At 41.0% G+C, this 14,066-nt stretch overlaps 1 protein-coding gene across 4 annotated transcripts in view; it reads right to left on the bottom strand.

Moving 5' to 3' along the window:
• Positions 1 to 14,066, bottom strand: part of LOC133127078 (catenin delta-2-like) — a 256,199-nt gene that overhangs the window by 105,595 nt on the left and 136,538 nt on the right. For all 4 annotated transcript variants that reach the window (XM_061239702.1, XM_061239704.1, XM_061239703.1 and 1 more), the window contains one exon: positions 187 to 427. In XM_061239702.1, the coding sequence (XP_061095686.1) occupies positions 187 to 427 (241 nt within the window). The remainder of the gene's footprint in view (positions 1 to 186; positions 428 to 14,066) is intronic.

Genomic DNA, 14,066 nt, shown 5'->3' with positions numbered 1-14,066 from the left:
TGCAGTCTGAAGCATACTTTGATGCATTGGACCCCTCCATAGAAGGACAACATGGCCCCATTCATCTGACAGAAAGTGGTGCTAAGCCTTGGCGGAGAGCCTTTAAACCACACAAGGTAAGCAGAGTATCATGCTTTCCATACCGCTCCTGCAAGGTGTGAGGGTAGCCAGAGTGCTGGGGCTCACCTGGGGTCCTTCTGGATGCTGTCGATAGAAGGGGACCTGGCCAGCGTGCCCTCCGGAGGGAGGGCCGGCCCGGACTTGCTGTACGGCGACTCCACAGACGGGCAGTACTGGAGCGTGCGGTACGGGTCAGAGTAGTTGGCGGCCGAGCCGGCAGCATAGCCGCCCCTCGGGTAAGTCCCGGTGGCGTTCTGACTGCCTGTGCGCTGCAATGGTACGGAGTCAACACCGGGGGAAGACGGGGCTACAACAGGGAAGTAGGGACAAAGCAAAAAATTCAGGACCTGCTCACAGAACTGGTTTACTAGGTCTAGGCAGAGGAAGGACCGCATGCAGACACAACACGACACGGTGAGAAGAGCACAGAGTGCCAGACAGGAGTGGTGGTAAAGGAGAAGGGGATGAGAGGTGCAAAAACAGAGTCAGTACACAGCACAGAGCATGGCGTCCTCCTCAGCATCCGCTGACATCACATTATGTGGTAGAAACAGGCCACATTTACATTTCACTCTCATCAAAGGATTAAATATGGGAAAATAACCCAATGATCCCAATAACTCCATAACCCAAATAACCCAATGATTAACTGAAAACAGAGCCATGAAAAACCAACATGGAGCATGTGTGATCAAGACCTACACTCACTGAGCACTTTATAAGGTATTTATTAGACTCTTCGGCTGCTGTAGCCTATCCACTTGAGAGGTCTTTCTGTGTTCAGAGATGCTCTTCTGCATATCACTGTTATAATGTGTTGTTATTTGCGTCATCTTCCTGTCAGCTTTGACCAGTCTGGCCCTTCTCCTCTGACCTCTCTCAACAATGCGTTTTTGCCCACAGAACTGCTGCTCACAGAATGTTTTTTGTTTATCGCTCCATTCTCTCCATTGACTGTTGGGCGTGAAAATCCCAGGAGATCAGCAGTTTCTGAGATACTCAAACCACCCTGTCTGGCACCAACAATCATGGCTTGATGTTGGTCTGAAAAACAGCTGAACCTGTTGACCATGTCTGCATGCTTTTATGCATTTATTTGCTGCCACATGATTGGCTGATTAAATATATGCATTGACAAGCTGGTGTACCAGTCTACCTAATATAGTGCTCACTGAGTGTATACGTAACACACATATACATCTGAACTTTCTTGCATTTTGTGCACAGACAAACAACTTTGAGCTCCAGATAAAGAGTATAAACATGACTAACTGTGGGTAAAATATAAAATATATTCTCCTATGTAAAACCAAAAGTTAGAAAGCTCAATTACCCTAAAGGCAGATTAGTGATGGCTTTTTGCTTTTCTTTATCATCTATCAGTTACTACTTTTGTGTCAATTAAGCACATTAATGGTGCAGCAGAGAAAATGATACACTTCTGGAGTGAGACAACAGGCAGTAGCATGAACTAATTTGAAAAACATTTGCAGCCAACTGCAGCCATTTACTAAGTAATTTTCAATATTCCTTCTTCAATCTGGCCTACACCAGGAAAGTCACGGGTTGTTACTAGACCGCAGGGAGCGATTCTGGTGCCTTAGCTACTGTAATACTCACACTGAAGCAGCATTAAACAACTTTCCATATGAATTAGTCACACATACAGTCACAAAGGGACATTGAGCAAATCTACTGCAGAAAATATCAATATCTGACAATGTCATGCCCTTAGGTCGTTTGCACACTATGGTAAACAGTGATAAACAAGAGCTGTTCAATGAACAACACAAAAGCTCAACCTGAACACGAGCACATTGTAATGTGTTTCGCAGTAGAGAGAAAGCAATCTGGATATTTGGATATGGAATACACTGATATAGATTTATTTTGGATCAGCTAATGATCATTACGGTGGCAGGCAAGATAAATGTAAGACTGTAAGGAAAAAGGAGAACAGAGCCGATGACAGATGATTTGTCCTGGAAATATCACACTACGGTCAACCAGAGAGGAGTGGAGCTCTGTGTTAAATGGCCTGTCATGGCTGGGAATGAGAAACTGTACTGTACAGTTTATCGCTCATGTACCACAGGTAATATGTATAATGCATGTGTGTATGCTTACTCATATACTCAGAAGTACATTCAAAATTCAAGATTTCTTTTCATGAACAAAAAGCTTTCATTTTCTTTGGCTCCCTCAATATTGAACATGCATATTAACATGCCTTTTTGTTAGCAGATTACAGTGCAGACTGACATGCCTTTGTGTTAGCCGATTATATTGCTGCCCTGTTCATAATCAGGAAACCCCCTGCCTTGTTTTGTGCTTTATATAAACAGTATTCAACCAGGTACTTCTTCAAGGTACATATTTAAACTTAAAATAAGTAGTCGATCTACAGTAGTCAAGGAACCCCTTCTCCTGTTCTGTGCCATGTACTGTATTCAGTTATTAAAGTAGCTTTATCATTTTACCATTGAACTATTTCCCCATTCTTTAAATAAATCAGGTAAGATGCCTCTCAGCTCAGTGCTGTGTGTGTGTGTAAGCTCCACCACGCCCACAGCCCCTCCCTCCCTGTAACTGCAGATTGGTGGGCGACATTCAGTGACCTTCAAACTCCATTAACTTATCTCTTGGGCAAGGGTCGACACAGCCTGACCCCACTGAACTTCACACATGAGGAGATTCCTCAATGGAACGCCATAAATAAACACAACCCTGCTCACAGTTATGCTCCCTTGTTCATTAAAAAAAGGCCACACTGCACAGCGCTAATTGTTGTACTTGCTCAACACAAATTCCCACATGGTTTCATGGTTTAGTGAATTCATTCTTTAGTGAACAGGAACCACCAGCAGCATTTTCTGTATAAAATGCTCCTCAAAATGCAGTTTTGAAATGTACAGTATTCCCCTCCTACATTGTACAGGATATAAAATGGAACCCTTCAGCAAATGTAAAATCACAGTTTATTTCCAATCTGCGTTGATGCATACAGTATAGACTTATTCCACTATTTATGTTTATTTTATGTTATTCTAAGCCTTCCAGAAAAATCTCAATGAGACAGCTTGGTGATAATGCAATGCATGGTGTGTGTACATCACTGACAAACGATTTTGTTTTGACCCCATAATTCTCTAATTAACACTCAGAGTAATCTGTTTTACTGGGCCGGCTGACACATCATGCTGTCATTCTGAAGGACACCGTCATAGCAGACCATACTCCTTATGTTAAGCTTGAGCGAAAAACTTAAGTTGCTTCCTGTTTCTTCCCTTAATGTTACCTCTGGTTCCTTGACAACAATCTAAACAGAGGCTGGTTAGGATAAAATGTTTGAGCCTTTAGAGTTATTTTCAAAGGAACCTTTTCTAATTTTGCCATCAGTACTCTCATAGACCTGCCGACCAGTGCCAATGACACATTTATATGCCATAAATTTCCTTACAAAATGGAATATACTGTATTACAATACACTGATGTGAACTATATTTTCAAGATCAGAAAGCATATTGCAACACATTGTAATATATGGCCAAATACACAAAATACAAGAAAAATATATGTAGCATTGTAAAATATATTCCACATATTATTAATATATCCCTGATTAAAGCTATCCAGCTATCACCAGCTTGATAAACCTAGCTTGAGCTGTTTTTTTTCAACAACAGGGATTGCAATAAATTATATTTCCAAAAGCAAACACTATCCTCTGGCAGCAATGAACTTCAAGTGCATTTGTGCCCCAGCGTGACAAGAAATCTCTCTTTGCATGCAAAATGTTAGGCGTGCGTTGATTGCGCTAAGTGAAAAGCCTATTTGGCCTTAACATTCCCTCTCTCCTCTTCTCTTCCCACAGTTTGTTTGTCCTGAATCCTTAGCAGCTGATTATCTCCACGCTTTCACAGTCACCTCTAATCTCACCACATTGAGCTCCTGAATATACCATTTGCTGTGATAACGGGATGTGCTTTCAAATTACTTGACCTTTTAGATACAAATCACATAATGCTGCATTTCTTTTCTGCTGGAGAAGATGACTTCAGATGCGATACGCAGGGGTAATGTTGCTGAAAACAAACCAAGCTTTTTTCCAATAGACCATATGCTTGTCATAAACCACATACTTTTTGCTTGGCAATCTGGCTCAATAAAAGAATGGTTGTTAGGGATGCACAATAATACTGGGCTGATAGCAGCATTGACATTGGCCGATATGGTCAGACAATTATGATTTATTGATCAGCCACAGATTTGTCATAGTGTGCATCCCTAGTGATTTCATGTGGAAAACATACAGATAATAACACTGAATATGCATCAATATGTATCTGCCAGAGCCAAACTAGAAATCTAGTTTCTACACCCAGGTTAATCTCTTGAGTGGTAATACAGATACGCTTTTATATGCAAATTTGCATGAACAGAAATACGGAACTGGACAGTATGCCTGACTATTGAACTCACAACAGTGATAGCAGACCACAAAACCAACTATATACACTCACTGAGCACTTTATTAGGAACACTATACTAATACTGGGTAGGGCCTCCCTTTGCTCTCAAAACAGCCACAATTCTTCATGGCATGGATTCCACAAAATGTTGAAAAGATTCCTTTGAGATTCTGTTCCATGTTGACATGATTGCATCATGCAATTTCTGCAGATTTGTCGGCTGCACGTTCATGCTGCGAATCTGCGGTTTTACTCATTGTTATGTTCAATGTTCAGCAGAAATCGAGATTCATCACACCAGGTTACGTTTTTTCCAGTCTTCAACTGTCCAGCTTTGGTGAGCCAGTGCCAACCTACTGCATTCTCAGCTTTCTGTTCTTGGCTGAACCCAACGTGGTCTTCTGCTGTTGTAGCCCATCCATATCAACGTTCAACTTGTTGTGTATTCTGAGTTGCTTTTCTACTCACCACAATTGGTTGTTATCTGAGTTACCGTAGCCTTTCAGTCAGCTCGAACTGGTCTGGCCATTCTCTGTTGACGTCTCTCATCAATAAGGTGTTTCTGTACACAGAACTGCGGGTGGATGTTTTCTTGTTTTTTGCACCATTCTGAGTAAACACTAGAGACTGTTGTACATGAAAATCCCAGGAGATCAGCAGATACAGAAATACCCAAACGAGCGAAGAACATGTTGATTTTTGAAAAAATTAAATGACCAAGTGCCAATTAGATGTTTTTGCTGCAATCATTAACAGAATTGTTCACAATTCAATTTACGTTACATGCACTCTTAGTTCTGTTATTATTAGTATTTAGTTATTTCTGTTACAGTAATTCAGGGCAACTTCAGCAGCTTTCATTTGATATATTATCCATGTCTCCGGCTGGATACAGTGCTGTAGGTTAAAAAGCCATTATTGCACCATACTTTCAAACCTGAAAACATTACATTATATTATATTTACTTACTGTAGCAGAGTCAAATCTAGAGTGATTTACAAAAATGTTATTTTCAGGAATAACAAAGTGCAATAACCCATTCACCTAACTGCTAAGAAAAACTGCTGCCCTTAGCACTGTGCATTCAAGATGTACAGTGAATCAAAATGAATCAGCTCCTCGCAAGAACAAATACATCCTTCCATTTAAGAAAGTACTTTTCAGAACAGCTAGAGGTTTCTTACTGCATACAGTACTGGGCATAACATATTTTTTGCATAGATTGTGTAGGCAATTAGCAAAAAGCATGCTTTTTCTTTTCTTGATGCATACCGCACCACATACAGTACTGAATTAGCATGTGCTGCGCAAAATTCAGAAGGTTTTTTCAGTGACTCTACCCTCCAGACATCATCACCACTCAATAAGATCAAACCAGAGAACAGCTTTGCACACATGTTCTCAGCACAGTTCAATACAACATGGGAGTACTAAATATATTAAAACGGACAAATAAAAATGAGGCATAGTGCATCATTTTCGCTCATGGTAGGTGCAGGATCTTGATCAGGGATCGCCACTCGAATGCAGAGTATGTTTTCCTACACAGATCCTTCAAAAGCAGGGAGAACCAAGCTGCAATCTGCAATGCATTACTTTTGAAGAAGTTAATTTCTGAACTCGCCAGGGCATTGTCAATCACAGCAATGGGAGACCCCGCTATGGAGAACAATTTAAATTTGATAGCCATTTAAGTAGCAATGCCTCAACAGCACAGCGCACACAGCGGTTATCTCCACCTGCTTAATAACTGTACAGAATGACTGTCGGCATTCACACAAAAGGATCAAAATGAGGTTTCTCTGGTAATCTCGACCAAAAAGTGCTCGACTTGAATGTCACAAAATATCTCCTGACCCATCTAAGAGGTAAGAATTGAAATTATAGAAACATAGATTGGCTGCCATCCTCTTGACATTGAATGCCGAATGACATAAATGTGTTGGTTTGAAAAATACTTTGTAGATTCTTTCCACTGCTTTGTGTCCTCGGCAAAAATAGGATCTAGTCAGAGGTAAGGGTTTTAGATGTCCAGTCTTTCTGCATCACCCACTATCATTAGAGATGGGTGAGTGGGAAATGGGGGACACAATAGGAAAAAAAGGTGTTATAAAGGCATTGGGAGGGGGACAGCAGTATGCCAAGAAGGATGGGTTAGATACACCATGGAAATGGCTGGTGAGAGGAATAAAGACATAGGGTTGGGCATGGTAAGAGGAGTTACTGCAGTAAGATATGGGAGAGATAGAGTGGTAAGAGTCATTTGAGACAGGGAACAGGGGTTATTATTACCAGCACTGGGATGAGTGACAGCCTTTGTTTAAGCCTCTTTGTCACAAATCAAATGTGATGCATTACAAATTCATTACATAGTGAGAGCACCTCTAATGAAACCCTTCACATTTCCTTTTCTGCGCTGACGATAGCCAAACATCCAAAGGAATGCAGGCATAATAATACAGAAGTGTCAGCTGTCAAGACCGACACTTACAGAAATGCAAATCATTCGGTCGTTGAAGTTTTAACTTAGCCAGTGGGGGTTTATCTCTCTTTAGAATGTGATTTTTAAATTATTGGGTTGCCACGAGCATTCACTTCCAATTGTGCTGGGCTCAAAGCAAATCCCAGATGAGTTCAGCTACTGTGAGCAAGGGTTTTGAGTGTTGGGGATCTTAATGAAGCCTGACACGACGGAGTGTTGGGGATCTTAATGAAGCCTGACATGACTGATTTTTGGCCCTTGAATAGAAAATTCTCAAGCAACCTGTAGTTAAAAGGGGGAAAAGAGAATTCTGTTTTCAGAAGCCTCCAAGCAACATGCCCCCTATCAATATTTAGGTTAGTGTCTGAGCTGCTTAAACCCCGGCAATGTGACAGCCACACGTGTCAATGTGAGGCTATGAAAGTCTATACCCCCCACTCGCCCTTCTGTCTTGTTGCCGGGGACAGCCATGAAAGACGCAAGGTGACGATTAACGTGAACCAACGTACGGTTGAGGTGTCTCCTTCCCCCTTAGCTATGCTAGGATGCCTCACAGGAAGTTACAGCTGCAATCCATCATTTCCTAGTGTGTGTCCTGCATGAATGTATAATTGATCATTAGGCATGCTTCAGTGCAGGAGCTGTAGAGTTCACATCTCTGAATTAACCCAAATCACCTCGCCTTTATTCCTCACTTTTGGGCAGGTGATTTACAGCCAACGGGGAACCATGGAAACCAGCGCTTAGCACCGGGCTACAACATTCTCTGAGCTCCCCAAGCAAAATGACCAAAATATAACCTAATGAATAGTGACAAACTTTCTGGATCAAGGGCTTTACTGCAGCCCAAATTCATCAGGCTCATGAAAATTGCTGCTGTATAACTTTTATAAAGTGGCTTCCACTGACCTGCTGTCTGGTCTTCTCAAATATCACAGGATGCTTTTTCTTTCTTTCCATTACTTTTGTTTAATTGGTTGCTTGATTGGAATATTGAATATATGCTGCCTGTCAGACTCAGCCCTTTCCGGATTTATTGTCCATTACATCACATTACATTGTCATTTGGCAGACGCTTTTATCCAAAGCGAATTACTTTGGACTAAGCAGGTGACAATCCTCCCCTGGAGCAATGCAGGGTTAAAGGCCTTGCTCAAGGGCCCAACGGCTGTGTGGATCTTATTGTGGCTACACCGGGGATCAAACAACCAACTTTGCGGGTCCCAATCATATACCTTAACCACTACGCTACAGGCCGTCCATCAGGTGAAACGCCAGGCTACATGATGAAACTGAGATTTGTTTTCCGAAACCAAGCTTTACTGTGGCCAAACAGTAACAGCACGTCAGCACCTGGGAAATGGTAAGGGACATCACTTATAGCACCCCGACCTGGGTGTGAAATGACGAAGAGAAGACTGATATCATCCCAATACCAAGGGGGGAGGGGGGGGATATATGGTGACAACAGGGGTGGTGTGGGAGACCCCCCTGAATGTAATTGAATGTGACAAGAGTAAAAAACCCTGCAAAATTGCCAGTTGGTGCGGAAGGATCTTTTCAGTTTGAGGGTAGAGTGGAACTTTTGGACATGTTTGCAAGTCTTCAAAGTTGTCTACTGTAGTACTGCTACATTGGGGAAAATGAGGGAGGAAAGGGAGCAAAACATAGAGGAAGGGCTGCATTGATAAAGACCGTAACTGCATTCTGGAGTTACACAACGTCTTTTTATAATTTCAGGGCGGCAAATGATTAAATAATTGACCATTCAAATATAAATCAATTCCAATAACCCTAATTTAAGCGTACACATTATACCATTACCCAGGACTGATGGAATTGTGTTGCTCTTTGTACAGCTTTGCAAATCCCGTTTTTAAGAAGTCTGTGTATCGGACCTTTACACATAACGCTATTGCTTTCAAAATTGTTTATTGAACCGAACGCTCCAAGGGTTTACTGAATACCACCTATTGGGAATTGGAGGTATTGGATGAATTAAACCAGGCCACCGCATCAACAGAGCTCATGCTTATACAGAGAACAATTACATGCAAAGTGATCGAGTGTGCGTCCATGTTCTATCTTGTGCATGATAGCAGTAAGTCTGTGATGAAGGCAAAGGGTGTTTAAATGCAAAGTCACGGTGGCATTAATTAAGCTCGTACCACCATGCTGCAGACATCAAGATATTTAAACGGGAGATTTTATAGCTGATCTTTACAAATGAAACATTTGTGCATTGGAAGTAATTAGGGTTTTCCAGAACCACAGTAAATAAAGTGCTGAGTTGCATATAACAAGTGGTCTGTTGCAGATGGCAAGCAGCTGCAGGTCTCTGGGTGTTGTCGGGTATCTCACTAAAAGGTGCAGCCTATCCTGATGAAACTACAGTAGCATGACAGAAAGTCATTAGGGTTCAAAGCACATTGGAACTATCAGTGCTATGGACTGATGATTTAACAGAACCCTGTATGAACCTGAAATCGCATGCATAATTACACCTTATCCATATCACGGTCAGAATGATCACAGATGAAGAAAGGCAGGTATAAAACAAAATGAGAGACTTTTGTCTGTAAAAAGCTTACTCATAGCAGTTGTGGCAATGTGGGAAAACTATAAATAATAAAGAAAATGTTTTTAAGAGACAACATGGACACTGAAAAGGATGTATCATTCTGAAAAGCCTACATTAAAACATTTATAATGGGACTGATACATGGCAGGTTTCCCACTGTCATGGTTTTAAGGAATGGTGATATACATGAAAATAAACACTATTTATTTTTTGGGGGGCACATTTTGAGTTTTTCTTCTATACCAATTGCAGCTATAAACAACTAACAAAAATTCTGGTGAACAGCACTGCACAAGCAGGAATTAATACAGAATGTACACTGTATAAGTATTCAATGGCACACTAAAACTGGGCGTGTGCTGATTCAACTTTAGACAACTTTAGTAACTAACTTCTTTGAAACATTACATAATGTTGCATTGTCTAAATTATTCTACCAAATGCACACAGGGAGCATCAACTAGTAGTTTAATTATCGTACATTTTCCAAGTGAAGATAAGGAGTCCAACAGACCTTTGTACGTACAGCATTTGAAATGTAATAATGGGCTACATTTTCAAAGGATTTCTTTGCAAAATAATAGATTCGCATTCAAAGCATGGAGTTCCCTGCCCAAAACTGAGAGGGACATTTTAACATTTATGAGTAAGCTCACTTCACAGAGCCATACAACGATACAGCCAGTAGATAGTAAACAGTAAAGGCACACCAAAGCGAAGCTTCTGTTCCCAGCAGGGGCTACTGTTCTCTGCACACAGACAGAAGGATGCTCCAAGGGAAATAAGATACACCAGCTCCAAAGCTGGCTATAAATCCATAATGGCATTATTTCTCCACTGTAAAATCTCATAAAACTATGAACCTACTAACATTCAAATATTAAAAACAATCCAACAAAGTGCTGACACTGGCTTCGTCCAAAGCATATTGTATGATCGAACTTTGGCAGGTACGCATGCACGTACACACACACGCACACACACCCACACATACACGATGCAATCTGATGTCTACAAGCAGTCTGCGTCTGTTTCAGGAACATTTTCCTGGAAAAAAATATACACACAGGTGTATTCCAAAAAACTGATTAAGTCTGAGTTTTCTTATTTTAATTATATAGAGTTGGAGCATACGGTAACAATAAAATATCGGTCACAAAATGAATAACGTCAAATAATGCTCATGGGAAGATACAGAATTTAATTGGGGGGAGGGGGGCCGCTTAAAAGGACGATTATGAGTCACATAATATTGGGAATTGCCAAGATGTCGGCTACGTATGCGTTTACATTTTGCAAACACATTGCAAACCCAGCATGTCTCCACTTAATCGATTTGCTGAGGGGTTCTATGGACCCCTATGGATCCACCACTGACATTTTCCTTTCATGCTTTTACCTATAATTGCCATGTGAAAATTCCAATGGCTGAGGTGACCTATTCGATTCAACTTGGACAAAATGGTCTGTCTGCCTGTTCCTTATTGGTAACACTCATTTTGGTGTCACTGCATATTATTTTGCATATATAGCAGATTTGCAGAGAAGAGTGAATTGGCTTAAAAGGTTTATGCAAAACTCCTTCTTTTTTTTGAATGAAGCTTGTGTCATATTAGCCTGCTTTGAAGAAGCAATTTTACAAAACCACCAACCCTATAGCTTGGCATCATTTCATTTGGAACAGGGCAATACTTGAATGGGGATGGAAGACAGCACTTCCTTTAGGCCTGGGTTAATCCCTTTTTAATTCCAAAATGATCTCCAGAAAATTCCAACTGTATGTGCTGCTGTCCTTGTACTTAATACACAAAGCCTAATTGACTTGACTGTGTCAGAATTTCAATGCTAGACACTCCGGGACTTTCAACAATACTGCACACAAATGAGGAAAACTGCTTGAAAGTTAATACATTTCTACAGTTAAAATAGACTTTGTAATTCCCCCAAGAAACAAAATGACTGATCGACCAAGTGGACTTTGTCACAAAATGTGTATTTTAGCAAACATACAACAAGCAGTAGTGGCTGGTAGCTACAGAGGGGTTGGCTATATTCATAGATGGGCCAGTAAATCAGCATTGCCAATCTCTTGAGCTGATAGTAAACTTTGGATGCAACCATCAATCATTGGATAAGGCCTAATACCATGCCATGTTATCCATATCAATTGCAAATAAGCCATTCATCTTGAGACACCTTAGCTGGCAGACTTCCCAATGCTAGGAAAACATGGTTCAACAAAATCCATGGTTCTTACCACAGCTATTATTACTCAGCCAGTAGGTCAGGTTTACATGATGATTAGCTGCCATACAATCCACAATTAGGCCTATATACAAATCTGAAAAAGACAATGCTTTGAATTGGACAAATATTTGAAGTTTAGAGGTGTTCACTGTTACAACTAATATGAAGACTTGCGACAATGTCACATGGAAAACATTGGGTTTGAAGTCCAGTTAGCAGAGAAGAAGAGTCTTCTTCTTCTTGTTGTTCTTCTTGTTGTTCTTCTTGTTCTTCTTCTCATCATAGTCATTTTGGTCAAGACCAATTTGTTAAAGAGAAGCCATCATTCGACCTTGGGGTATTATTTTGCAGAATCCCATTTACAATAGTTTCTTAAATTCTCATTTCTCACATGCAGTTTACACCTGATATTTTTCTATTTTTTCTCCAGGGGAAAAAACAAAAAAGCACATATTCACCAGATATCAGACCCGATCAATCTTTAAACGTCCGCATCAGTATCCAGTCAACTGTCAGCCGACCTGTAGGTACATTACAATTTTCAAATGACAAGGCTTCAGATATGAACAGTACCGCAGCAATTACTCAAACACCGAAAGAAAATACATCTAGTCCCCCAAAGGACATTTTACTCACTGCTGACTAATGCCTCAAAGATAAGTCAGCCTTAAAATCATACACTTCTGAATGATAAATTTTATGGTGTCATCCTCACCCTTGCATAATTCAAGAGGCTACACCGCAGTGCATTCCGTTACCTACAAATGCTCTGTTACAGTGTTAAACAGGCCATGGTTTCAATACCTCTTTCGGGTGGTGTTTGCAGGCGTTAGGACAAACAAGACTGTTGGTTCACAGCATTGTCAGAAGGTCACATGATTCACATAGTCAAACAGTCAGTGATTCATCCTGCATATGCTATTGTTTCCTGCCATAATATGCCCAATCACAGGAGTCTGTGAGACTGAGGAATAAGACTATTTCACGAGGAAGGAGGAAACTACATGGTTTAAAAAAGTTGGTATGTGCATACCTGCCGTGCTGTATTCAGGACTGGTTCTCCACTAGGCTGAAAAATGCCTTAAATATTAAGTCATACATTTGTGAATGATACATTTTAGGCAGGCAGCTGAAATATTCATAGGTGTTTTGAGACAAGCCTCAATGAAAGCAGATAGGTACATACGCATGCATTATTCCACAAATTACAGATTCCGTATATGTACCAAGCCACAGCCATGCAATGACAGCTAAGTAAATCTGGATCCTGAATTTTGTATATGCAGACAAGAGTGTGTCCTGAAAGAGCTGAAATACCACAAAGAAAAGTTTTTTTTTTTACTATGAATTGCATTTCTTGAGATACAGTACCAGACAGCGTTTCTGGCACTGTATCAGACAATATTGCACATCCATATCTAACCAACCTTCATTTACATACATCAGCAGCATTGACATTGCTCTAAATTGTCCAGGCAGAACATGGCCATGTATTGATGTATAGAACCCTTTCATGTCTAGTAGTTCCTTGGACAGTAGCTGGCAGTGACAATGCATCTCTCTTTTCACAGGGAATGAAGAAGGAGGAATGGAGAGCACAGGGGATTTCAGGACTTGTAAAAGTGCAAAAAGATGTGCACAGTTTCGCTCTCCAGTCACATTCACTCAGTCAAGGCTCTGACTGATAACAAGTTCCCCGTTTCAGGGCACAGACACGCTCACAACCGAGATATCAAATCACAGCCTAATTGAAAGCGTGTTCAAATAAGCTTGATTGACTTGAAAGCGGCAACCCAAAAATCACCCTTGGGAATACATGTCATTTCAGGACTCTGTGACTCTATACAGTCACTGAAAAGTGCAGCAACGTAAAATGCACCAAACACCGGACCTCGTTCTTGACAGGCCACCCAGGGATGACCTCACTGCGCCTTGTCAGGGGAGACACAGAGATGCCAGATATCAATGCTGGACTGGTATGTTGAGACTCAGATGATGAAACCCTTTTATCGAGGTGTCCAACGAGAGCATCACATGAACTGAAATTACTCAGGCACATCGTACTGTCTCCTCTACAAAGAGCACACCAAAGGGCAGTGCAGTAGTGCAGGAACTGGAAAACACACAGGGTTGGCCTCATGCCCACCTCAATGCAGAGAATGA

Source organism: Conger conger, chromosome 4 (genome assembly GCF_963514075.1).
Source record: "Conger conger chromosome 4, fConCon1.1, whole genome shotgun sequence".
Taxonomy (NCBI): Eukaryota; Metazoa; Chordata; class Actinopteri; order Anguilliformes; family Congridae; genus Conger; species Conger conger.
This window is presented reverse-complemented; position numbering and strand designations above follow the sequence as displayed.